The following is a 25,670-nucleotide window of genomic DNA, read 5'->3' as shown; positions in this document are numbered from 1 at the left end:
GGCGCAGGGCGCAGCAGGGCTGGCCTGGCGCGCGGCCGCGGCTCCTCCCCTCCCTCGGATGTGGCCGGGGGGCGGGGGCCGGGGGCCGGGGGGCGGGAGAGAGGGGTGGCTGTTGCCGCCCGGGGAGAGCCGGGAGTCTTTTCCACGTTTGCAAAGGCCGCCGCACATCCAGGCCCGAACCGCGCCGCCCGAGCTCCGTGCGCCCTCGCGGCTCCCCGCCGCGCCCCCTCCTCTCCTCGCCCCCGATGGCTATCAGGGCCCGGAGTTGGCGGCCCCCGCCGCCGCCGCTGCTCCTGCTGCTTCTCTGGGTGACCGGGCAGGCGGCCCCTGTGGCGGGCCTGGGACTGGGTTCGGACTCGGAGCTGCAGATCGAGCGGCGCTTCGTGCCCGAGGAGTGTCCGCGCACCGTGCGCAGCGGCGACTTCGTGCGCTACCACTACGTGGGGACGTTCCCCGACGGCCAAAAGTTCGACTCCAGGTACCGCGCCCCGCGCGCCAGCCGGACCTCTGAGGCTGCAGCGCCCGTTTTCCCGCTTCCCGGTCTCCGGACAGGCCTTTCCCTCCCGACGGACCTCCCCCAGCTCCGCCCCTCGAACCCCCGCTCCTCCCTTTCCCTATTCTCACCCCAAAGCTTCCCCGACCCTTCATCCCTTCAGCCTGGGGGCTGCGGGGGCCCTGGAGCCTGCCGGCCCTTTTGCTCGCCTGGTGGGCTGGAATCCTCCTGGGAACTTGCGCAGCGGGGTTGGCGCAGACCACCCACTCCTCCGCCCTGCGCAGTAACACGCGCGAAATCTTCGTAAAGAGCTAGCCCCCTAGCCGACCCCCTAGAGTAAATGTTAGTGTCCGCCTGTCTGTCTCCCTTGACTGTTCCTTCCGGCAAGGCCCTTGAGTGTCAAGTCATTCATGCCTCTCGATGATGATGATGATGGAGGTGGCGACAGCCGCTAACATTTATGGATTGTTACAGTTGTTACAGGGTAGTTCTCAGTGGTTTCCATATAACGAATTTATTTAATTCTTAACTACAGTTTTCTGTGTAGGTATTATCATTACCCTTATTTTGCCAGTGAGATAACTTGAGTCCATGGAGGCTGAGAAACTTGTTTAAGCGAGATCGTTTTGAAACCCGAATAATCCAAGTCCAGGATTTGTGCCCATTAACTACCGCCCTCCCCTTATGGCCTTAAGAAAAACTCACTAGGCAGGAGGTCGTCCAGAGCAAGTCACTCAGCTTTGCCCCATGGCTGGTGTCCACAGCGAGATCACAGCACCTCTCCCAGCTTCCCCAGTTTAGCATTAGGGTTAACAGGCCCCTTCTCCAGCTCCAAGCTGCTCTCCTTCCCCAGACTTTGTTACGGTCCTAGGTCTGTGTCCACACTTCTCTTCGTGAATCACCAGGCTAAGTAAAGAGAACAATTTGTTAGTATCTGCTTTGTGCTTGAGGCGGGGCTAAGCTCATTCGTGAGGTTATCTTTTAAAAGGTACTCTTAGTCTTGCCTTTTAAAAAATTCCAGTGAGTGTATATACAAAAGCTGGTTAGTATTTGATGTAGCACATAGCAAGCACTGAGAAATATTCATTCTCATATTGTTTCAGTTGCTTCTTTTTAATACAGGTTTATTGAGATATAATTTACTTTCCATACAATTCACCCATTTAAAGTGTATGATTCAATTTTTTTTTTTAGTATATTCACAGAGTTGTGAAAATCGTCACAACTCTCTAATTCTAGAATATTTTCCACACTCCAAAAAAAGAAAGCCATCAGCAATCACTCTCTTCCCCTCCAGGTCTAGGTAACCACTAATCTTCTTTCTTTTTATGGAATCTTGCCATTTGCAGCCTTTGGGTTTGGTTTCTTTCACATAAGGTCGGTTCATTTATGCTGTAGCATGTATCAGCTCTTTATTGCTATTTATGGCTGTATAATATTCCATATCATATTTTATCTATTAGCTGATGGGCTTTTGAGTTATTTACACTTTTTGGTTATTATGAATAATAATGTTATGAACATTCACATACTAGGTTTTGTGTGGACGTATGTTTTCATCTTTTATGGATATATACCTAGAAGTGGAACTGCTGGGTCCTATGGTAACTATGTTTAACTTTTTTAGGAACTGCCAAACTTGTTTTCAAACGTGGCTGCACCATTTTACAATCCCACAGCAGTATATGAGAGTTCCTGGTTCGCCATGTTCTCACCAACACTTGTAATTGTATGCCTTTTTGATTATAGCCATCCTAGTGGATATGAAATAGTAGGTCATTATGGTTTTGATTCATGAATCTCCAATGGTCAATGATGCTGCACATCTTTTCATGAGTTTATTGGCCATTTGTATATCTTCTTTTGCTTCACTAGTTAGAAAATAGTTAAGGCTTTCCTTCTTATGCTGATGTTAATTAATAATTCCCACTGGAACAAATAATCTAATACTTTCTACCGGCTAGAATGGCAGCCACTGTGAGGCAATGTAAAAGTGAAAAGAGAAAGAGTTGCTCAGTCATGTCCGACTCTTCGCAACCCCATGGATTGTAGCCTGCCAAACTCCACTGTCCATGGAGTTCCCCAGGCAAGAATGCTAGAGTGGGTTGCCATTCCCTTCTTCAGGGGATCTTCCTGACCCACGGACAGTGGAAATACAGATGAGCTGTCATCCATTCTGCAAATGTGTATGCAGTGTCTGCCTCTGAAGATGGTGTTCCCTCCCTGCACTCTGGCTATTGTCCAAACAATTGTACACTGTGTTAAGTACAGAAAGAATAATAGCACACACTTCTGTCTCTCACATAGAATTCACAGATAGTTCTTACCTTGTGCCTTTACATATATGAACTACAGTGAATTCTTTTAACCTCACAATACAATACCATCTCATTACACATGAAGAAATCGGGGCTCAGAAAGTTCAAGTAATTTACCCAAGATGATAACTACTAAGTGGTGGAGTAGGGCCTTGAATCTAGGCAGTTTAGTGCCAGAGTCTCACGTTTATAGTCTGTAGTCCACTCGTGTATGATGGAAGAATGGCAAGGAGCTTGGAACCACCCAGAAAGTTTAACTATATGTTGTGTGTATTGGTGTGTTTGTGTCTGGTTGTGGGACTGGTCAGGATGGAGTTCTAGGATGTGTGTTAAGTCACTTCAGTTGTGTCCGACTCTTTGTGACCCCATGGATTATAGCCCACCAGGCTCCTCTGTCTTTGGGATTTCCCAGGAAAGAATATTGGAGTGGGATGCCATTCCTTTCTCCAGGGGATCTTTCAGAGCCAGGGATCAACCTGTGTCTCCTGCATCTCCTGTATTAGCAGGTGGGTTCCTTACCTCTAGTGCCACCTGGGAAGTTGGTGTATGTGTCTGTATGTGTGCCTGGTTGGGGGCTGGTCAAGATGAAGTTCTGGGACAGCAGGAATAAAATCTGAGGAGGATTAAAATTTACCAGGAGGAACTGAGGGATGAGGGCTGGCGGAGGGGAGGGTGGGGAAGAAAAGGCGTGAGTGGTGGAGGGAAGAGCATATGCAGAGGCCTGGAAGAGGGGGCATGTGAAAGCTGCTTAGTATGGCCCGAGCTTGGAGTGGGCGTAGAGGGGCGACAGGCAGGGAAAAAGAGAAGGTGAAAGGAGGTCAGAGAGACAGGGTCAACTTTTGAGAGCTCTCCTCTGCCTGGCTGTGGAGTTTGGTCTTTGTCTAGGGACAATGGGAAGCCATTGAAGAGTTAATCATGGGCGTGAGAGACCAGAACTGCATTTTATTATACAAAAGTCCCCGTGTTGCAGTACAGACAATGGAATGGTGGAAGCAGGGTACACAGTAGGTGACTGGTTATTGTGTTTCCTTCTAGGGCCTCCATTCCTTTGGGAATTTATGAAGTATATTAGAGCATTCCTTTGCTATTCCTTCACAAAGAGCTTCAGTTGAGTTCAGTTGCTCAGTCATGTCTGACTCTCTGCAGCCCCATGGACCGCAGCACGCCAGGCTTCCCTGTCCGTCACCAAGGGCAGATGCGGTACCTTCCCTGTCCATCACCCTGTGCCTCCCCGGTGCGTCACCAGGGAAGATGGACAGGCTTCCGTGTCCATCACAAAGAGCTTAGGGAAGGAGAAATCTAGGAGCTTTGGGCTTTGGCTGTTAATTTGGAGGTTTGGCCCAGAAGAAAATGATGGCTGTCAGTCTGACCAGAGTCATAAAACACAAAGGGCCTTTCTTTCCACAGAGCATTCTTCCTGCATCTGTGCCTGGCACTTGGGGGCAGTTGGTGTCTTTTCAGCTTATGGGCATTTGCAGTTGCCAGGAGGCCCAGCCCTTCAGCCCTTGGTCGCTGGCTTGGGCATGGTTTCATTTTATTTTGGAGCCTCCTCGGGCTTGTTAGCTTGCTCTATGGCTACTGCTCTAGATTGAAGGAGAAGACGGCAGTTTCCCGCCAGCAGGTTTCTGGAGAGGGCTCCTGCTCTCACCCTTCAGTCCTTGGGAGCTCCTTGTCCACCACTCTTGAGTCAGCTTTTGAAGAGTTCCATAGCATTCCAAGTAGTAAGGGACTGAAGTTTAACATGTTCCTGTTATCTTTAGCAGGCAAAACCAGCATCCTGGTCACAGCCTTCAGGCCTGTCTACAGGCCCCTAAAGTCTATACATTCAGTAAAGGTTACTGTAGGAACTTCCCTGGTGGTCCAGTGGTTAAGACTCCATGCTCCCAATGCAGGGGGCCTGGGTTCGATCCCTGTGTGGGGAGCTAGATACTGCAGTCTGCAGCTAAGAGTTCACATGCCACAACTAAAGATTGTGCATGCTGCAATGCAGATTCAGGATCCCGAGTGCTGCAACTAAGACCTGGTGCAGACAAATAAATAAATATTTTTTTAAAAGTAATAATACGTATTACCGTGTGCCCACTACATGCCCTGTTGGGTATTATAGAGTTGTAGATGCTTGGACCCAGTGGTGTTCAAACTGTACATGCATCAAAATCACCTGGAGAGCTTATTATACACAGTTTCTGATTAGGTAGGTCTGGGATGGGGCCTGAGAATCTGTATGTCTAACAAGTCCCTAGATGATGCTGATGGTGTGGTCTAGGACCACATTTTGAGAACCATTGCTCTAAAAGAATCATAAACTCATAATGGAGGTCAGCTTCATTTTATATATTCATTATTCAACAAATATTTATTGAATACCTACTATTCTAGTTGCTAAGACATAGGAGAGAGAAAACAGACAAAAGTCCCTGCTTCTGATGGTGGATACATGTTATTTTACATTTATCCAAACGCATAGAATATATATCACCAAGAGTGAACCCTGAAGTAAAAGCTATGGACTTCCAGTGATAATGACATGTCAGTGCAGGTCATCGATTATAACAAATGTACCACTCTGGTGATACACTCTGCTGATAATGGAGGAGGCTATGTATGTGTATGTGGCACTGGGTGCAGGCAGGGGGTATATGGGAAATCTCTGTATCTTCCACTCAATTTTTCTGTGAACTCAAAACTGCTCAAAGCAAAACAAAAATGAAAAACTGCCCTAAAAGAACAAAATCTATTAAAAATCCCTACCCTCAAGTCAAGGAGTGGGGAGGGCCCAGAAACCCATTCTAGCTGGCATAAGGAGAAAAGGAGGGAATTTATTGGAAGGATCATCCATTCCTCCTGAGGATCCAGAATTGTGAGCAGAGGTGACTTTCTGTATCTCTCTGATGGACTGCAGAGAGGCTGATTCCACGCCCCCTCCTCCCTGAGAGAGCTCCAGCAGGCTTTCTGTGCCACATACATGGCCTCTTGGGTCCAGTTATGCTGACTAACTGGAATCTGTCTCAATTCCACATTCCCAGGATTTCTCCCATTTCATTGGTCCCATTGGGAACCTGTTCTCACCCTCAACTCCCTCACCCTGGCTGTGTGTATAAAGTCAGGTGTTAAGTGAAAGAGTGTTATCTTATTCTTTAGGCAGGATGGGATCTCAGAGAGGAGCCAGAGGGCTGGGCAGTACCTTGGATGGTGTCAGGGTGGATCTAAGGGGCTAAGTGGTGGCAGGGAGACTGGTCAGGTCAGGGCACCCTCTCTTAGGTGGGAAACATTTAAAGTGTGGATCTGGAGCTTCTCTGGTTGACCTAGTGGTAAAGAATCTGCCTGCGAATGCAGGAGACACGGGTTTGATCCTGAATCTGGGAAGATCTCACATGCCTCGGAACAACTAAGCCCGAGCACCACAACTACTGAGTTTGTGTTCTAGAGCCTGGGAGGCACAACTACTGAGCCCATGTCCCGCAGTTCCTGAAACCCGCACCCTGTAGAGCCCGTGCTCTGGAACAGAGAAACCACTGCAATGAGAAACCCTCAAACTGCAATGAAGAGTCGCCCCCGCTCTCTGCGACTAGAGAAAAACCTAGGCAGCAATGAAGAGCCAGCACGGTCAAAAATAAATAAACAAATAAAATCATAAAAAAAAATAAAGCGTGGATCTATATGGGAAACCTTCCTATGGAAAAGCCACATAAAGAAAGAGAAGCTGCCCAGTGCAGTTTTAATAACTTGAGGTAAAGCTCTTCTTTTTCATTCTTCTTAACTAGAGTCTTATGCAGTCATTGGTAGCCTGACTTAATGTCCTCTGTGGCATTAGGACTTCCCTGGTGGTCCAGTGGCTAAGACTCTGCTCGACCTGGGTTTGATCCCTGGTCAGAGAACTAGCTCCCACATGCTGCAACTAAATATTCTGTGTACAACTAAGATCGAAGATCCCAAGCGCCACAACTAAGACCTGGTGCAGCCAGATAAATAAATAAATGTGTTTTTTTTAAGACTTAATGGCATTGCTTTTAATTTCATTTGGGCATCATTGCAAGCAGTGATACATTCGTATTGATTACTGAAGTTTGCTATATTTTACTGAAGGGCTTCCCAGGTGGCTCAATGGTAAAGAATCTGCCTGCCAATACAAGAGACATGGGTTCCATCGCTGAGCTGGGAAATTCCCCTGGAGAAGCAAATGGCAACCCACTCCAGTATTCTTGCCGGGGAAATCCTGTGGACTAGACAGAGGAGCCTGGTGGGCCCCAGTCCATGGGGTCATAAGAGTTGGACATGACTTAATGACTAAACCACCAACTACTACCACATTTTACTGGGCTGAGAACTTGTGTGAAATAAGAATTATTTCTAGAGATCTGACATTTTAACTTGTGCAGTTGCTTAAAAACAAAAATCTACAATAGCAGTATAATGATTTTACTTTCCTTTGCGAAGTTTTTCTTTTAATGATATTTTAATACACCGAAGACTGTCAAAGCCAACTGCTCACAGGTCAAGGTCTGACCCTCCATGGAGGTGTGAATAGGTGCACTATTTCTGTTCCTACTCGCTCCTCTTTTCTCTCTCATCTTCTTTCTCTTCCTCTCATTTTTCCATCTGGGTAGATCATTAATAGCTGGCCTTTCTCCTCTGCCAGGGCTCATTAGCTGCTGGTAGAGATGGTTGTTTGAGGGAGATACTCTTGTTGGAGCGTCTAGGAAGCCCAGAGTCACCTTTAGGAGTAAGAAGTGTGGGAGCAGGGGTGGGAGGCAGAAACATCAGATTTGGCCTCCTCACTTCTGAGTTGGGCCCAAGCTCAGTGGTGGAATTCAGCCTGGGGAGGGTGTTGAATCTCACCTGCGTCATCCCAGGATTAGGCATCCAGCTAGGAGATGAGTTTCTGCTTTTGAGCATTTCATGGGTCTTATTCACCAAGGGCTTGGGCAAGGACCACAGTCCTTGTATCCCAGGTGACCACCCATCTGAGAGATTCTGAAATACCAACAGGTGGTTCCTGTGCCCAGTGGACTGGCTCTTTATTAACTTGTTTCCCTCCTGTTTTGAATTCTCAAAATATGGCAGTCTCTTTAATGTTCAAGACAAATTTATTCAGTCTAATGTGAAGCAATGTGAATATAGTTAATAACACTGTATTGTATACTTGACGTAAGTATACCTTTTACTAAAAAGGTAAAACTAAATGTCCTTACCACAAAAAGAGAAAGAAGGGACTTACCTGGTGGTACAGTGGATAATACTTTGAGTTCCTGATGCAGGGGGCCTGTGTTCAATCCCTGGTTGGGGAACTAGATCCTGCATGCCAAAACTAAGACCTGGCACAGTCAAAGAAATAAATAAAATTTTAAAAAAGAAAATGGTAACTATGTGAGATGATGGATATGTTAATTAGTTTAATTGTGGCAATGATTTCAGTGTACACAACTTAAATATGTACACTTTTTGTCAATTATACCTCAGTAAAGATGTGAGAGGAGTAATGTATCCAGTTGTCATTTGTCTAAACTAAATCTAAAATTGGCATTTAGAGCAAGCTGTCTTTTCCTTTTATCATTAATCAGGGCTTCAGCTCTGCTAACCGTAGGGCCATATTCTCTTCCCTTTTGTAATGGCCATTTTAACTTTGCTTCTGCATCTGAGATCAGAATAATCTCAACCACAGGTAGTGTATGTGTATGTCAATTTTTGGCAAAAAGTTTTAAAATTAATTTTAAAATAAATGCACATATACTGAGTTTTAAAAGCAGTTACATAATTTCCGTAAAGCTAAAAATTATGATTGCTAAGCTACAGGAGTTGGGAAGGGGCTTGCAGTGAGGTGTAGCTGTTCTGAATTCCGACTTTCAAACTTCAAGTTTCCTTCTGCCCTCTTGCTCGTCTTTCACTCTGCAACCTCTGGGCAGCACACGGCATCTACCTTTGGCCATATCCCCTTTTGTATACACCTAGATTCTGTTTCTTCCCTTCTACATCAGTTTCTGCTCTTTCGTTCCCTTTCCATATTCCAAAATGTTGCCACCTTTTGACAACAAGGGTCCCTGCACTGGTTTTCTAAGTTCTTTTTAAAAAAGAGAAGCTGAGGAGGGTGTTCAGTTTGCTGTGTGTTCTTTTTAAAGTTCATCCTCACTACAGATTGAAACCTACATTCAGAAATTGAGCTCCAGTGTGGGAGCTTTAAGAACGCAGCCACAGGGGTAGTTAGTTACCTGTCCTGAGGAATAAGCACAGGACGATATGTGCTTGTGTGCAGCAGCTGAGTGAGTTGAAGATGATGGGTGTTAGGTGATGGCTTCTGTCTTAGTGGTCCTTGGGCTAATCATCTTGAAGAGCATCACTGGAGGGTGCTGCAGCCACCCCAATCCCCACTGGGGGCAGAGGAAGATAGAAGTGTCAGCAATCAAAGGGTCTACAGGAGTGAATGATCAGGGGAGAAAAAATAAGCTGGTGGAGAGGAAAGGGGGGTATTGGATGTGCTGGATAATTTCCATTTTAAAATAACTTTTTTGGGGGCCACATCCTGTAGCATGTGGGGTCTTAGTTCCCCTATCAGGGATCGAGTACATGTCTCCTGCATTGGAAGGTGGAGTCTTAACCATCAGGGAAGTCCCATTCTGGATAATTTCCATTTGCCTTTCTAGGTCCCCGTTCCCCCAGTTCCACTTCTTTTTGCTCTGGGAGGTTGACCTGTATGGACCACATGTGCATAATATGGGTTATATCAGTGACCCCCTTGTAGTCTGGCTTCTAGTTGGGTTCAGCCAACGGGACATCAGCAGATCAGAGGGAGTAGGGAGGCTGAGGTGGAGGTATTTATTCCTCTGACTTCCTGCCTGTACAGTCATCACATAGGCTGTGTTCCTAAACCAAAGGTCCTAGCTTAGCTTCTGTCAGGTGCTCTGAGCTCCCTGTCTGTCCCTGGATCCTTCAGGCCTGGGTGTGACAACTGCACTCCCTACTTGTCCCCAGAGCTACTGCACTGGCCCTTAATGTTTCTCTGCATCCTGCACACAGCGCCCTGGAGCTGTCTACTTTGGGCATATCATCTGTTTTCTGCAGGACCTTGACTGGGGCATCTGCAAAACAGCCAGATACTGGGACAGGCTGAATAAGTGCTAATTCCAGTGGTTGCAGAAATAATTTTCATGACCAACTCCTGGCAGGACCCTGCACATGAATTTGTGCTAGTCGGAGTAATCAGCACAGACTTGCTCAGAACGATTTATTTTTCCAGATGGTCAGAGTTTTCAGCAGTAGACAAAACTGGCCTTGCATTGTTTGTTACTTTCTAATGTATGTAAGTTATATATTTTCTTTTGGAAAGGTGTTTTTTGTTTTGGGCACCTTGCTAGGCTGTTATTGTTTAGTCGCTAAGTCGTGTCTGACTTTTTTGGACCCCATGGACTGTAGCCTGGCAGGCTCCTCTGTCCATGGGATTCTCCAAGTAAGAATACTGGAGTGGGTTGCCATTTCCTTCTCCAGGGATCTTCTTGACTGTTATCAAATGAGTAAATTAATGCCATAAGGCCACACTAGTTTTTATACACCATCTAGGGAGGCTCTGTGCCTGGAAGGTGAAACTTGGACAGTCCTGGGTTCTAACTTTTTTTCTCATTTGGCTAATTTTGTGAGCTTGAGAAATTTTTTTAACTTCAGGGGACCTGAGTATCAGTACTTCCTGATACTTAAAGTGTTGTATGAGGATTAAATGAGGTAGTGTATAGAAAAGCTTGGGCTTCTCAGGTGGCACTAGTGATAAAGAATTGCCCTGCCAATGCAGAAGACATAAGAGATGCCAGTTCAATCCCTGGGTTGGGAAGATCCCCTGGAGAAGGGAATGACAACCCACTCCAGTGTTCTTGCCTGGATAATCCCATGGACAGAGGAGCCTAGTGGGTTACAGTCCACGGGGTCACAAACAGTTGCACACAGCTGAAGCGACTTAGCACATATAGAAAAGCTTAGTTGCCCCTGTGCCAGACACACAATAAATACTCTCTAAATAGTAGTTATTATTAAAAACTCTCATTACTTTTGGGTTCTGTGAATGAAAAATATAAAGTTTCCAGCTTGTGCATTGTTGCTGTTTGCACATGTTCTGTGCCTGGGAAGCTTTTGAAGCCTAAATTCTGGTCCATTGTTAACCTAAACCCTCCAGTTTGATGACGGTTCAGGGTGTGGCAAGATCCCAGCCAAGTGAAATTGGAGAGCTGGCATTCCGAGGGTGGTTGTTTATTTCTCCTGGAAATAGAGGGTGGAGATGTAGAGCCACTTGGTCACAAAGCTGATCATGCGCTTTTGTCCTCTGGCTTGTTAGCCAGAACCTGGACGTTTGCTTTCTGTTCACCAACCTTGGGGAAAAGAAGGTGGTAAAATGGACTATAAAGCTAGGAGGAGAAAGGGAAGGAGGGGACAGATCTGACAAAGCTGCTCTGATGGGTGGTGAGGTGGACCATGCTGCTCTCCCAAGCTGATCATTGGGGAAAATAAGAAAAATGTAGAAGTAATTTACAAAGAAGAGCAGCACATCCTAATGAGGTGAATTCCAACAGCTCTTAAGATTTATTATACAAGCATAGTTGTCCCTCGGTATCCTCGGGGGTCAGGTTTCAGGACCCCTTTGGATACCAAAAGCCTCAGGTGCTTAAGTCCCTTATATAAAATGGTGTAGTATTTGCATGTAACCAAGGCACATCCTCCTGTGTACTTTAAATCATTTCTAGATTACTTCTAATACCTGCTGCTGCTGCTGCTAAGTCGCTCACTCGTGTCTGACTCTTAGCGACCCCATGGACTACAGCCTACCAGGCTGCTCTGTCCATAGGATTTTCCAGGCAAGAGTACTGGAGTGGGGTGCCATTGCCTTCTCCATCTTCTAATACCTAATACAATGTAAATGCTATGTAAATGGTTGCCAGTGTTCAACAAATTTAAGTGTTTGCTTTTTGGAACTTTCAGAAATGAAAAAAATTTTTTTTCAATTTCCAGTTGGTTGAATCCATGAAGTGAAAATTGAGGATACAGAGGGCTGACTGTATTCCATGATCATTTTGAAATTAAGAGAATTAAAGAGAAGACACATTAAGCCACTTGAAATCTCGTACTCATAGATTAATATAGATAATATTTTCATGTTTCACCTTGTGGATTTTTCATATGCATCTATATATGTAAATTCAAAATTGGATTATTTTATATGTGGCTCTGTAACCTGCTCTTTTCACGTGTATGTCTTTCTGTGCCAATGAATAAAATCTTAAAAAATTTTTCATTGATGTATAATTAACATGTAGCATTATGTTAGTTTTAGGTAAACAACGATTTTATATTCGTATGTATTGCAAAAAACCACACTAAGTGTAGTTAACATCCATCACCATGCATAGTTACAAAAATTTTTTTCTTATGATAACTTTTAGGATTTTACTTTCTTAGCAGCTTTGAATAATGCAATACAGTATTATTAGCTATAGTCACCATTAACTATATTCACTATACAGTATTTTATTAACTGTAGTCAGGTATTGTAATGCTATACATTACATAATTATAGCAGAAATCTTTTATTTTTAAATGACCATAGAGAATTTATTATATGTCTTTGTCTTTTATCCAACCAGTGCCATACTCTTGGACTTCTAAGTTATTTCCAGCATTTCGTTATTATAAACCAAGCTCTGTAGTTATTTTCTTAAACACAGTGTCTAAAACCCTGTGGGTGTTTCTGCCAGTTTATAAGGTTCAGTTCAGTTCAGTTCAGTCGCTCAGTCATGTCCGACTCTTTGCGACCCTATGAATTGCAGCACGCCAGACCTCCCTATAGGCAAAATTCATGCCTTGGAATTTTTTATATTCCCCAAAGCCCCTAGTAAAGTCTCCTAATTGGCACCCCCTTGTTGCTGCTAAGTTTGGCATTGAAGAGGATGAGAACTTGGATTGTAGCCATGATTCCATTATTTATTTTCCTACTTCAGGTCATCACCGGTTGGCCTTTAAAACACATTTATTAGTGATTTAAAGATTACTTCAGACTTTCAATTACCTGGAATAATTATGTATAGTAATACTGGCATAATCCTGAGGTTTTCAGAGCCCTTTTCACATTCTTATACGGATCTTCTGATGGCTGTTATTGTCACTCACATTTTGCAGTGGAAGAAACTGAGATTGAGAGCGTTCAAGTGCCCTTCATGCTACACTACACTGCATCTTTGTTTAATTTAGTGACTTAAAAGAAAATAAAGGAAAATTAGTAACAGAAACAAAATCAGGGACCTAGAAAATAGACTGGTAGTTGCTAAGGGGAAGGGGGTGGGACAGGATAGGAGTGGGAGTTTGGAATTAACAGATGTAAACTGGTGTATATATAGGATGGATAAACAACAAGGTCCTACTGTGTAGTACAGGGAACTAGATTCAGTATCCTGTGATAAACCATAATGGAAAAGAAATATGAAAAAGAATATATATCCACATAACAGATATATGGGCTTGCCAGGTAGCTCAGTGGTAAAGAATCTCCCTGCCAGTGTAGGAGACACAGAAGACGTGGATTCTATCCCTCCGTTGGGAAGATCCTCTGGAGTAGGAAATGGCAACCTGCTCCAGTATTCTTGCCTGGAAAATTCCATAGGCAAAATTCCAGGAGCCTGACAGGGTGCAGTCCATGGGGTCGCAAAGAGTCGGACATGACTGAGCGACTGAGCATGCACACATGTGTGGATAACTAAGTCACTTTGCTAATCACTTTGTTAATTAAATTAACACAGCATTGTAATTCAACTCTGCTTCAATAAAAAATAAATTTGAAAAAGTTAGTATTAATTTGCACATTAGTATCTGTGATGTTGCTCTTAGGTACCAATCGCATAGAAATGCAGTAAGTGATTCTTTTTTTAATGGAAGAATTGGTAAGCTATTGTGCCACAAACTTGACACATATATTATTTAAGCCATAACATTTTGAGAACGATCTTTATTTGCTTTACACAGCAGTAAAAATGATATACATTGTGTGTGTGCAAGTTCAATCACTAAGTCATGTCCAACTCTTTTGTGACCCCCCTGGATTGTAGTTCATCAGGCTCCTCCATCCATGTAATTTTTCAGGCAAGAATACTGGAGTGGGTTGCCGTTTCCTACTCTCTTTTTTTCTAGAGAGAGTTATGCCGATGCTTAACTGACTAGATTTGCTGGCAATATTCAAGGTAATTTTAAAATCCCAACCCTGCAAGTACTGTCCAGTGAAGACATTGCCTGCATCAGTAATAGATCTGTAGGTTTGTTGCTTGGCAGGGACCTCACTGTGTCCATGGGTACTTTTTTACAGGTTGGCTTCACTAAGGTTGGCTTATTTATACTCTTCTCTCTCCTTTCCGTTTGGGTCTCCAGCTACGACAGAGACTCCACTTTCAACGTGTTCGTGGGAAAAGGACAGCTGATAGCAGGGATGGATCAAGCTCTGGTTGGGATGTGTGTAAATGAGAGACGGTTTGTGAAGATCCCTCCAAAGCTGGCTTATGGAAGTGACGGTGTTTGTAAGTGTTTCTTCTGTACTTGTGAAAACATTTGCTGAAACAACCAGAACATTTGCTGGCACAACCAGAACATTTGCTGGCTCTTCAGTCAGGCAGAATAGAGAGTCTTTGGAAGCTTCAGGTAGCGGAAAATGAGAAGCAGTAAACACTCACACACGGCTGAAATTTCATCTGCAGTTTATTTATTCTAGATATGAAAGAAGTGTTATTAACACAGGTATACTGAATGTTATTCTTGTTGAGAGGAAATTTTTGTTTTTTCTTTAAGTTTCACTGGGAGGGAGTTCTCTGCTGGCTAGTGGTTGGAATAATGGACTTTGACTACTGTGGTCCGGGTTAAATCCCTGGTTGAGGGACTGAGATCCTACAAGCTGCAGGGTGTGGCCAAAAAAAATTGTTTTTTTTTTTTTCATTTGGAGGGAACATCACTCATTTTGGAATTGTATGTGACCTCTTGAGCCCTTCTGACTTCCATTCACCTTGGCAGCATCCTTGGTGTTTCTTTGAAAGGCGGCAGCTTCTCAGTGTGAGCTCTCTTTATTTTCTAGCTGGTGTGATCCCCCCAGATTCAGTGCTTCATTTTGATGTACTTCTGATGGATATTTGGAATTCGGAAGATCAGGTTCAGATTCACACTTACTTCAAGCCTCCCAGTTGCCCTCGGACCATCCAGGTATCTGATTTTGTAAGATACCACTACAACGGGACATTCCTGGACGGGACACTGTTTGATTCGAGGTAAGCCCTGCCATTTGTACTAGTACCATTGAAATGCCCCTTAGTTCCTTCTGTCGCATCCACTTTTTATGGCCTTGGAAAAACCAGGAAAGGGACTCGTTCCCAGCTGCTCTGTGATTGGGAACAAAGGTGTATACCTGCCTTTTCTCCAGGGATGGGTATGAATCCATTGGTCAGCTGAGTTTGAGCTGACCAAAAATCAGCTCAAATTTTAACAAAAATCTTTTGAAGGATGAGTTAGAGGTGCCCTCGTGGTATGGAACTTCTCCCTTTTCTCATTGGTTTTCAGTCACAATCGCATGAAAACATATGACACCTATGTGGGAATTGGCTGGCTGATCCCTGGAATGGATAAAGGGCTGTTGGGGATGTGTGTGGGAGAAAAACGCATCATCACCATTCCTCCTTTTCTGGCCTATGGAGAAGATGGAGACGGTAAGTCCTTCCCATTCTTCAAGCTACTCTCATCTGTCTATTTCTTTTGCAGTGGTTGGTTTAACTTACTGTGTGAAACCCACCAGAACTTGTGGTCTAGACTTGCAGTGTCCAATAGGGTAGTCACCAGCTATATTTAGCTATTTACATTTAAATTAAGTTAAATAAAAATTTAAATTCTGTACCTTGGTCACACTGCCACAGTTCAGGTACTTAAAAGCTACTTGTTGCTGAGAGCTACTGTACTGGACAGGCACTCCAATCACTGCAGGAAGTTCTGGTGGACAGTGCTAGTCTAGGTCATCTGCTGACTGATGGTTAAGATGCAGAAATCTCCATCTATTCACGGTCATTTTTGTTCTTAAGTAAGCCGTCTACCATTGCCTCAGAAGCTGTAACCTTAGGCACCAACCTCTCCAACCTATGTTTTCCCTTCTGTGAAATGAGATTTGAATTAGATAGTCTAAAGGTTGTAGCCATCAAGGTAGAAATTCAGCTTATGTTGCCAAAATTGTTGTTTTTTTTCACTGATTTGTACCTCCTTAATGGGTTTTACCTGTGGCATTAGCTCCATGTGAATAAATGCAAAATACTGATATAATTTTAGAGGATACATTAATTTGAATTCGTGTCCAGTTTGTAGTTCCACTATGGAGGCAAGTGGTAAACTATTTACTAGCTGATAGAATTTCTTACTCATGTTTGAATTTCAGGCACATTTAATCACACTGACAAGCTGACACAACAATGAGACCTTCAGGCATTTAAACAAACTGATATATGTAGTTAAGAATAGAAATGAGGCATTCCTGGAGGCATTCCAATGGTTAGGGCTTCAAGCCTCCACTGTAGGAGGCATAGGTTCCATCCCTCATCAGGGAACTAAGATTCCACAAGCCTCCGAGCAGTGTGGCCAAGAAAAAAAAAAAAGAAAGAAACGAAAATGTGATGCTATTTAAGAAGTTTACTGATAGTGGTACCCAACTTCTAATAACCCCCTAATATAATGTTTTCCAAGCTATGTTTCCTGGCTCTAGGTCTGTATACAGAGCAGGAGAGGGGAGCCTTCTCTCCTGTTGACTTCCACTTTTGGTACTTAGGATCTGCAGGAAGTTTCTTTAAAAACCTTCTAAAAGAAAAACAAAGCAGCTTGAAAACAGCTACTGTAAATATATCTTAATTCTCCCCTCCTCAAGATATGTTCTTATCTTATTGATACTCAAATTTTGTCATCCTTGGCTAGTAGAAGTTCATTCCCTTTGACTCTCAAATCCTTTTGTCTTCATCCACATGCATACAATGAACCAGATAAAAAGAGATGCCTAGCCTGATGTGAGGACTGTTATTCATTTATTTTAAACAAATAATTGCTAATTTAAATATTTAAAATAGTTTATTTAAAATAGTTATTTTTAAATGCTTTATACTTTGACATTCTGCTCAGCTATCCAGGCATAAATTTAAGTAGGTGAATTGTATGGGAATTAAATCTCAGTAAAGTTGTAAAGGTCAGTTTTCATTCCAATCCCAAAGAAAGGCAATGCCAAAGAATGCTCAAACTACCGCACAATTGTACTTATCTCTCATGCTAGCAAAGTAATGCTCAAAACTCTCCAAGTCAGGCTTCAACAGTACATGAACCATTAACTTCCCATGTTCAAGCTGGATTTAGAAAAGGCAGAGGCAACAGAGATCAAATTGCCAACATTCACTGGATCATCAAAAAAGCAAGAGAGTTCCAGAAAAACATTTATTTCTGCTTTATTGACTATACCAAAGCCTTTGACTGTGTGGATCACAACAAACTGGAAAATTCTGAAGGAGATGGGAATACCAGACCACCTGACCTTCCCCTTGAGAAATCTGTATGCAGGTCAGGAAGCAACAGTTAGAATTGGACATGAAACAACAGACTGGTTCCAAATTGGGAAAGGAGTATGTCAAGACTGTATATTGTCACCCTGCTTACTTAACTTATATGGAGAGTACATCATGAGAAATGTTGGAATGGATGAAGCACAAGCTGGAATCAGGATTGCCAGGAGAAATATCAATAACCTCAGATAAGCAGATGATACCACCCTTATGGCAGAAAGTGAAGAATAATTAAAGAGCCTCTTGATGAAAGTGAAAGAGGAGAGTGAAAAAGTTGGCTTAAAACTCAACATTCAGAAAACGAAGATCATGGCATCTGGTCCCATCACTTCATGGCAAATAGATGGGGAAACAATGGAAACAGTGACCAACTTTATTTTTTGGGCTCTAAAATCACTGCAGATGGTGACTCCAGCCATGAAATTAAAAGACACTTGCTCCTTGGAAGAAAAGTTATGATCAACCTAGCTGCTGCTGCTGCTGCTGCTGCTGCTAAATCACTTCAGTCGTGTCCGACTCTGTGCAACCCCATAGATGGCAGCCCACAAGGCCCCGCCGTCCCTAGGATTCTCCAGGCTGGAACACTGGAGTGGGTTGCCATTTCCTCCTCCAATGCATAAAGTGAAAAGTGAAAGTGAAGTCACTCAGTCGTGTCCGACTCTTCTTGACCCCATGGACTGCAGCCTACCAGGCTCCTCCGTCCCTGGGATTTTCCAGGCAAGAGTACTGGAGTGGGTTGCCATTGCCTTCTCCTGCTGCTGCTGCTAAGTCACTTCAATTGCTTCTGACCTAGACAGCATATTAAAAAGCAGAGACCTTACTTTACCAACAAAGGTCCATCTAGTCAAAATTATGGTTTTTCCAGTAGTCATGTATGGATGTGAGAGTTGGACTATAAAGAAAGCTGAGCACCAACGAATTGATGCTTTTGAACTGAGGTGTTGGAGAAGACTCTTGAGAGTCCCTTGGACAGCAACCAGGGACTGGAGATCCAACCAGTCCATCCTAAAGGAAATCAGTCCTGAATATTCATTGGAAGGAGTGATACTGAAGCTGAAACTCCAGTACTTTGGCCACCTGATTTGAAGAACTGACTTGTTGGAAAAGACCCTGATGCTGGAAAAGACTGAAGGCTGGAGGAGAAGGGGATGACAGAAGATGAGATGGTTGGATGGCATCATCAACTCAATGGACATGAGTTTGAGTAAACTCCGGGAGCTGATGATGGACAGGGAGACCTGGCCTGCTGCAGTCTATGGGGTTGCAAAGAGTTGGACATGACTGAGCCACTGAACTGAACTGAAAGTTGTTATAAAAAAGCAAACATTCAGGTAGTACCTAATAATGCTAGAAAAATTTAAACACTAGGGCTTCCCTGGTGGCTCAGACAGTAAAGAATCTGCCTGCAATGTGGGTTTGATCCCTGGGTAGGAAAATCCCCTGGAGAAGGAAATGGCAACCCACTCCAGTATTCTTGCCTGGAAAATTCCATGGACAGAGGAGCCTGGTGGGCTACAGTCCATGGGGTCACAAAGAGTCGAACACGACTGAACGACAAACATTTTCACTTCACTTTCAGGGTTAAGTGAAACTTTAAGGTGTTCTATTTTCTATTAAATTAAAAGATAGAGAAAAGTACAAAAGATTAACATTCTACACACACCCTCCCATACCCACACCTGCAATTGAGGCATTGATCACACCTGGCATTCCAGAGGCCAGCTTGGCAGCCCACTTTCAGCAGACTTCACCATTCCTCTGAAGGAAAGGAGATGGGGGAATGGTTCTGCAACAGAGACAGCTGAAGGAGCACAGGCTCGGGATGCCCAGTGGTTCGCTTGCCCAGGCCTTCTCCTTTTACGGCATAACAAATGGCAAGTAAGAGTGTTGACAGAGGTGGTTTGTCAGGTCACTAACTTCCTTTTATCCCAGAGTCCTGGGTTTAGAGTCAGGTATTGGTGGATGTTGACCTCTGCAAGAAGAGTTAGTGCCCAGTAATCTCTTCATGTGGATTATCCCATTGCACATATTCAATAAATCCTCACTGCCAGGAATATCCAAGAGAAGCAGTACCACCCTGAAATGAGATAGACATGATTTGAGGACTATTTCTATTTTGGATTGTGGGTGGCATTTTTCCCCCCTCTTAGCTAACTTTAGTTTTGTTTATATGTTGTTTTGGATGCATTTAAAGGAGTGAATTTTTGCCTCTAAAAAATTAGCTGCGAGTTCCCAGACAGGGAACAGACTTGTGGTTGCCAAGGGGGAGGGCGGTGGGAAAGGAATGGATGGGGAGTTTGGAATTAGCAGATGGAAGCTATTGTGTATGGAATGAAGGGGCAACATGCTTCTACTGTATAGAACAGGGAACTACAATCAGTGTCCTGCAGTAAACCATAATGGAAAAGAATATGAAAAAAAATATATATGACTGAATCACTTTTCTATACAGCAAAAATTAACACATTATAAAGCAACTATACTTCAATAAAATAAATTTTTTGAAAATTGACTATGAGTTCCAAAGAACAAGTCTAGGTAGTGTTCTCCAGAACCCTGTCCGAGCTTTGGGATGTCTGCGATTTGCATCTGTACACAAATAGAAGCCCACAGAGGTATGTATTTGGGTTTGCATGTGGGTGCATAACCTCCCACACAAGGCCTTGATTTGCAAGCACAAGCATAGAAAATGTGGTCACAGTGGTCTCCATGTCATTAATATTGGTTTGCTCCTGTTTCTGAGGAAGCCAGGCTTCAAATTATACCTGTCAGCCCACGATTGGACACCATAGTGAGACAGAAGGTTCCATGGGGAACCACCCAAGACATGAAAGAACATTTATTTCCTTGGCTTGAAAACTTCAAGGAATGTGTAACACCAATGCTGTGGGTGTTGAATTGTAGTTACAGTACTTCTAAATCTTGTGTCCTGATTTCATCATCTTACTTCATTCCACTCTAGGGAAAGACATTCCTGGTCAGGCATCTCTGGTGTTTGATGTTGCGTTATTGGACCTCCATAACCCTAAGGATGGCATTTCCATTGAGAATAAAGTAGTGCCTGAAAACTGTGAGCGGCGAAGTCAAAGCGGGGACTTTCTCAGGTATCATTACAACGGCACGCTCCTGGACGGCACATTCTTTGATTCCAGGTGAGCAAACAGGGTCCTTCACTGACCAGAACATCTATTAACTGCAGTTTACAGCTGGTGGGACCATGATCTGTATGCTTGTCAGTGCTGATCTGGAGTTAGTATTTTCATCTTCCATATAGGTTTGTATTATTTGATACTGAATTCCTTCAGAGGCTGTTAGAACAGTCTTCCTGGGCTCTGTAGGAAAGCAGGAGGGCTCATGCTAACTCCCACCACCCCTGTAGACCGTGCTCAATGATCCAAGTACAAACCCAGCTCTTGAGTCTGAGACGGGAAGTGACTGGAAGTGAAGTCCAGGCCGTAGGATGGAAAGAGAACAGACCTAGTATCAGGAGACCTGGATTCCAGGCCCTGTATGTGGTGCACTGAGGCATTTAACCTCTCTGAGCATCAGTTTTTTGCCTGTTGTTAGCTCTCAAAGAGATGGTTAGATTAAAGAGAGAAGGTGGGTGGAAGCGCTTTGCAAACTTTGATGACTTATCTGCTGCAGGAACTGTTTGACTGCATTATGCTCCTCCCATCCTGATACTAATTAGGAGGCTAATTACTGAGCCTGTCATTACTCAGTTTTGTATTGTTTATCATGCTTAGCTTGCAGTCTTGATCAGGCAACAGGCATTTGGTTTGTGTTGTTTGGGAGACATTCCTTTAGCTTCCTATAGAGCAAACATGTAGTGACAGCAGTCTTCTTGTCTCTCTGAGGTAAGAGGCTTCCTGTTTAATTAGTCATCTGGAAACATTACAGAAGAATTTTTATATGGTATACTTTTATTTGCATAAGTCATTTCCTGCTCCTAGGATCCCTTCTTTTAAATTTTTCATTTGATTTTTTGGAAAAAGGCAATAGTTACATTGTTCAAAATTAAAACAAAATATGCATTAAGATATGTTGTATTAATCACCCCTGCCAACCTTACATCCCCCTCTCCACAAGCCACTTAGAGTTAACCACTTTTATTAATAAGTTTCTTTTCTTATTCTTCAAGCGTGTGGATTTTTTTCTAATGCAGATATAATCAAATACAACTGTTATATTATTAATACCTTCTCCCTTTATAGAATATAGCATATAGAATACTATATGCACACATATATAACATTATGTATTATATATCCATACGGAACATAATGCTATGTACTATATGCACTATTCTGCCCCTTGCTTTTTTTCACTTTGGGACTTTTTCCATATTAATGCATTGAGAGAACTCATTTTTTTGTCTGTGTAGTGAATTGGGTGACCATACCATATTTATTTAACCATTCCCCACTGATGACATGGAGTTGTTTTTATTCTTTTTCTATCAAAAAAACTCAGTGTGTCTGTATGTGTGTTTGTGCACATGTGTGTGATTGAGTCACATATGAGCTTGGTTCTGTCTTTTATTCCCTGGAATTATATTTCTAGTTGAAAGGCCATTTTCCAAGTAGATACCAGATTTCTTCCCTTATTAATGGAACCACAGTTTTCTTAGGTTTCAAACAGATTTCCATTTTAGTATACTGGGATCTAACTCATCCTAAGAGCTAAGTAATATTCTATTATAAAGATTTGCCTTAATTTAGTAATCAGTCCTCATTATTTTCTACCTTTTGATGTTCTAAGTAGAGCTGCAGTACTTACTTTTGTAGTAAAATCTTAAATAATATAATTGTTTCCTTAGGATAAATGTCTAGAAGAATCTCTAGATCTAAAGTTATGTGTATTTTTACAGCTTTTGATATAACTACTAAGCTATCCTTAAGGAAGGTTTTACATCACTAAGAGTACCCCATTCCCTGCAAACTCAGCAACATTAGGTATCATTTCTAAATTATTTTTGCTAATTTATAGGAGAAAAATAGAATTTTATAATTTTAATCGGAATTTATTTGATTGCTATTAAGGTTGAAATTCTTTAAAATGTTTATTGACTATTTGGATGTTTTCTTTTGTGATTTACCTGGTTGTGTCTTTTGCCTGTTTTTATATTGAGGATATTGGCATTTGTCCTTTTCTTATTAATTTGGATTTTGATACATTAAAGATACTAACTCTTTTATGGTTGCATATTGTTGAAGGCATATTGCTTATTTATTTGCATTTTAATTTTGGTTATTGTGATTTTTGATCTGTTTTAAATATAACCTTTTATGTTGTTAAATGCATTCCACATCTACTTTATGGCTTCCTTTATTCTTATGTAAATTCTTACACATATATATTCTGTTTTGGATAACTTGCTAAAAGTTCTCCCCTCGCCTAGGGTATATAAATATCTACCTGTATTTTCCTCATGCCTTTCTCATTGTTTTTTTTTATCCTTTAAAATATTCTCTATTAGAATTTTTATTTGAGAAACTATTATGTTCTTATTGTATAAGTGAAACAATGCAAAGATATTTAGTAAAATGTAATAATTTCACATCAACCCCTTCCATTTTCACCACTTGAGGCAAATATTAAAAACCTTCCACAGACTCTCTCCATGCTTGTAAACTCTTTCATGTTTAAATCTGTAATCCATCTGGAATTTATTGTGGTGTTCAGTATGACCATAAGGATCTAAATGTTTTTTTCCCAGATGGTTAGCTAGTTTTTCCAGCACTATTGAATAACTTGTCTTTTCCTCACTCATCCAAAATCTGACACTTATTATGTACTAAATTCTTACATACACTTTGAGTCTTGGTCTAGAATTTTTATCCCTTTCCAGTGATCTAGCTATTATTCCTGGGCCACTATCACACCTTTAGCTATGGTAACTTTTTAATTTGTATGATAGAGAATATTCTTTTTCTCTTTATTTTTTTTTTCTTTTTCTCTTTAAACATTTTTTTTCCTATTAAGTGATACATTGACATGATTTAAAATTCTAGAAGTATAAAAGGATAAACGAGGAAGAATTTCCCCCCCTCCTTGACCATCAACCTCCTAGTTCCCCTCTTCACAGGGAACTAGTGTGATGATTTAATAGGTCTTCCATTCATATACAATGAAATGCAGATAATTATGTAAATAATCTGCTTCCTGGCTGAGGAGAGTCACTTGATACTGTCATTTCTTCATGCTCTGTGGCTCTGTGGTCCCTGAGGGGTGCTGAGAAGGAAGAGCGCCTCACAGCTCTGCCTTTTCATCTCCCTGCCCCCACTGCTGGCCATTCTCTCTGAGGCCATCATCCTTGGGCTGTGTTTGAAGAGACACGGACAGTGAACTGGCTCTTTCAGGACAAGCTTTTTGCCACATCTGCGCCATGTAAGGGTGGGTAATGGGCGCAGATCATTGCAGTTCAGTTTGGTAGCAGATCTGACGTTTGAAGTTTTATTATTTTATTCTGGAATCACCAGGCTTTGGGAAATTTATCCCAATTCTCTCCAAACTCATAGTGTAATCAGAATCAGAGAGGTTGGATCTCTCCACTGAGCGGAATGCTTGGGTCTCCTGCCAGAGACATTGAGAAAGGCAGGTACTCACCCGGAGGTGGCTTGATGAGCAGCAATTACAGCAGGGAGGGTTCATCCAGGCCCTGGTGGAGACTGGAGAGTTAAACTGCTCTCAGTACATATACTACTTTTCTGGCAGTCCAAATATTCATGTCTCACGTAAACAGGTGTTCTCCTCTTTAGAGAAATTCTTAATTTCTTTTTAAATTTTTTCCCTTTTTTGGCTTTCCTTTGAAACTTTATATTAGAGTAATAGAAGACTTTAAAACTTCTAAATAAAACTGTTTACAGGAGCTCACAGATAAATTCTTAGTTTCTGTTAAGGACCCCTTGATGCTTTTTTCATTGACTAAACATGGTCCCCAAGAGTACAGTCGTTTCCATTAGCTACATTCCTGCATGGTTGCTTCTTGTAACCTGCATCCAGTTCATAACCTGACTAAAGCCAAGTGCTGGAGGGCTTCTTTATGTGAGCATTTCTGCTGGAAGCAGCTCCCACGCCGTGTGTGGACTCTTGTTCGCCATTTCAGGGAAGCATGTTTCCTGGCTCGTCCTCCGGCTCTAGGGTGCACCGCATCTCTGGTCTGGAGGCCTCCGCGCTCTGGCTGCTTCATGGAACCTGTTCCACAGCAGCTGCGGCGTCCCTTGTGACCAAGCTCTTTTCCTCTTTCCCAGCTACTCGCGGAACCGCACTTTTGACACGTACATTGGGCAGGGCTACGTGATTCCTGGGATTGATGAAGGTTTACTTGGCGTCTGCATCGGAGAGAAGCGGAGGATCGTGGTCCCCCCTCACCTGGGGTATGGTGAGGAAGGAAGAGGTGAGCTCTGGGTGCTTCTAGGATAAACTGAGAGCACTAATTGCTGCTTCCACAATGCTTGGAATAGGGCCTCTTGAGAGCCAAAGCATAGAAGCTAAAGTCTAGCCTCAGACTTGAATGCTCAAATATAACTCTAGTTTCTAGAGGTGCTCTGCCGTTTCTCCCTGTTACCCCCTGCCCGTCTTCCTTTTGAAAAATTTAAAACTACATCAGAGTTGAAAGAACTGTGCAATGAACTCCACTTAGATTCACCAGTTGTTAACATCTTGCTATGTATTTATTTTTTCTGTATGTGTAAAACTATTTTCTCTTTGTTGAGCTATTTGAAAGTAAATGCCAACTCCCGCTTCTTTTGTTGAAGTATATTTGACATATAACATTGTGTGCATTTAAAGTGTACATGCTATTTTGATATGTTTATATATTGTAATGTGATTGCCATTGTAGTGATAATTAGCACCTCTATCATGGTGTGTGTTCAGTCGCTCAGTTGTGTCCGACTCTTTGCGACCCCATGGACTGTATAGCCTGCCAGGTTCCTCTGGCCATGGGATTTCCCAGGCAAGAATACTGGAATGGGTTCCCATTTCCTACTCCAGGGGATGTTCCTGACCTAGGGATCGAACCTGACACAGGGATCAAACCTGAGTCTCCTGTATTAGCAGGGAGATTCTTTACCACTGAGCCATCTGGGAAGCCCTTCTGTCATGGTACATAATTACCATTTTTTTGAGGGGGTTGGGATAATTGATAATGAGCAAGTTTGATGATTATAATATTGTTGTCTGTATTTGCTATACTGTGCATTGTATTTTGGTTTTTGTTTTTAACAACTTTATTGAAATATGCCATAAAATTCACCTATTTTAGGTATACAA

General features: G+C 42.6%; 1 protein-coding gene across 1 annotated transcript in view; it reads left to right on the top strand.

Annotated features, from left to right (window-relative positions):
* Positions 1-121: 121 nt before the first annotated feature.
* The window catches only part of FKBP9 (FKBP prolyl isomerase 9), a 42,326-nt gene continuing 16,777 nt past the window's right edge, over positions 122-25,670 (top strand). The window contains exons 1-6 of the mRNA NM_001046372.2: positions 122-478; positions 14,200-14,345; positions 14,894-15,083; positions 15,373-15,518; positions 20,356-20,545; positions 24,647-24,792. Coding sequence (NP_001039837.1) covers positions 246-478; positions 14,200-14,345; positions 14,894-15,083; positions 15,373-15,518; positions 20,356-20,545; positions 24,647-24,792 — 1,051 coding nt within the window. The 5' untranslated portion in view covers positions 122-245. The remainder of the gene's footprint in view (positions 479-14,199; positions 14,346-14,893; positions 15,084-15,372; positions 15,519-20,355; positions 20,546-24,646; positions 24,793-25,670) is intronic.

This window comes from Bos taurus, chromosome 4 (genome assembly GCF_002263795.3).
Source record: "Bos taurus isolate L1 Dominette 01449 registration number 42190680 breed Hereford chromosome 4, ARS-UCD2.0, whole genome shotgun sequence".
NCBI classification, from domain to species: Eukaryota; Metazoa; Chordata; class Mammalia; order Artiodactyla; family Bovidae; genus Bos; species Bos taurus.
The sequence above is the reverse complement of the archived record's forward strand: the minus strand, read 5'-3'. Positions and strand labels throughout refer to the sequence as shown.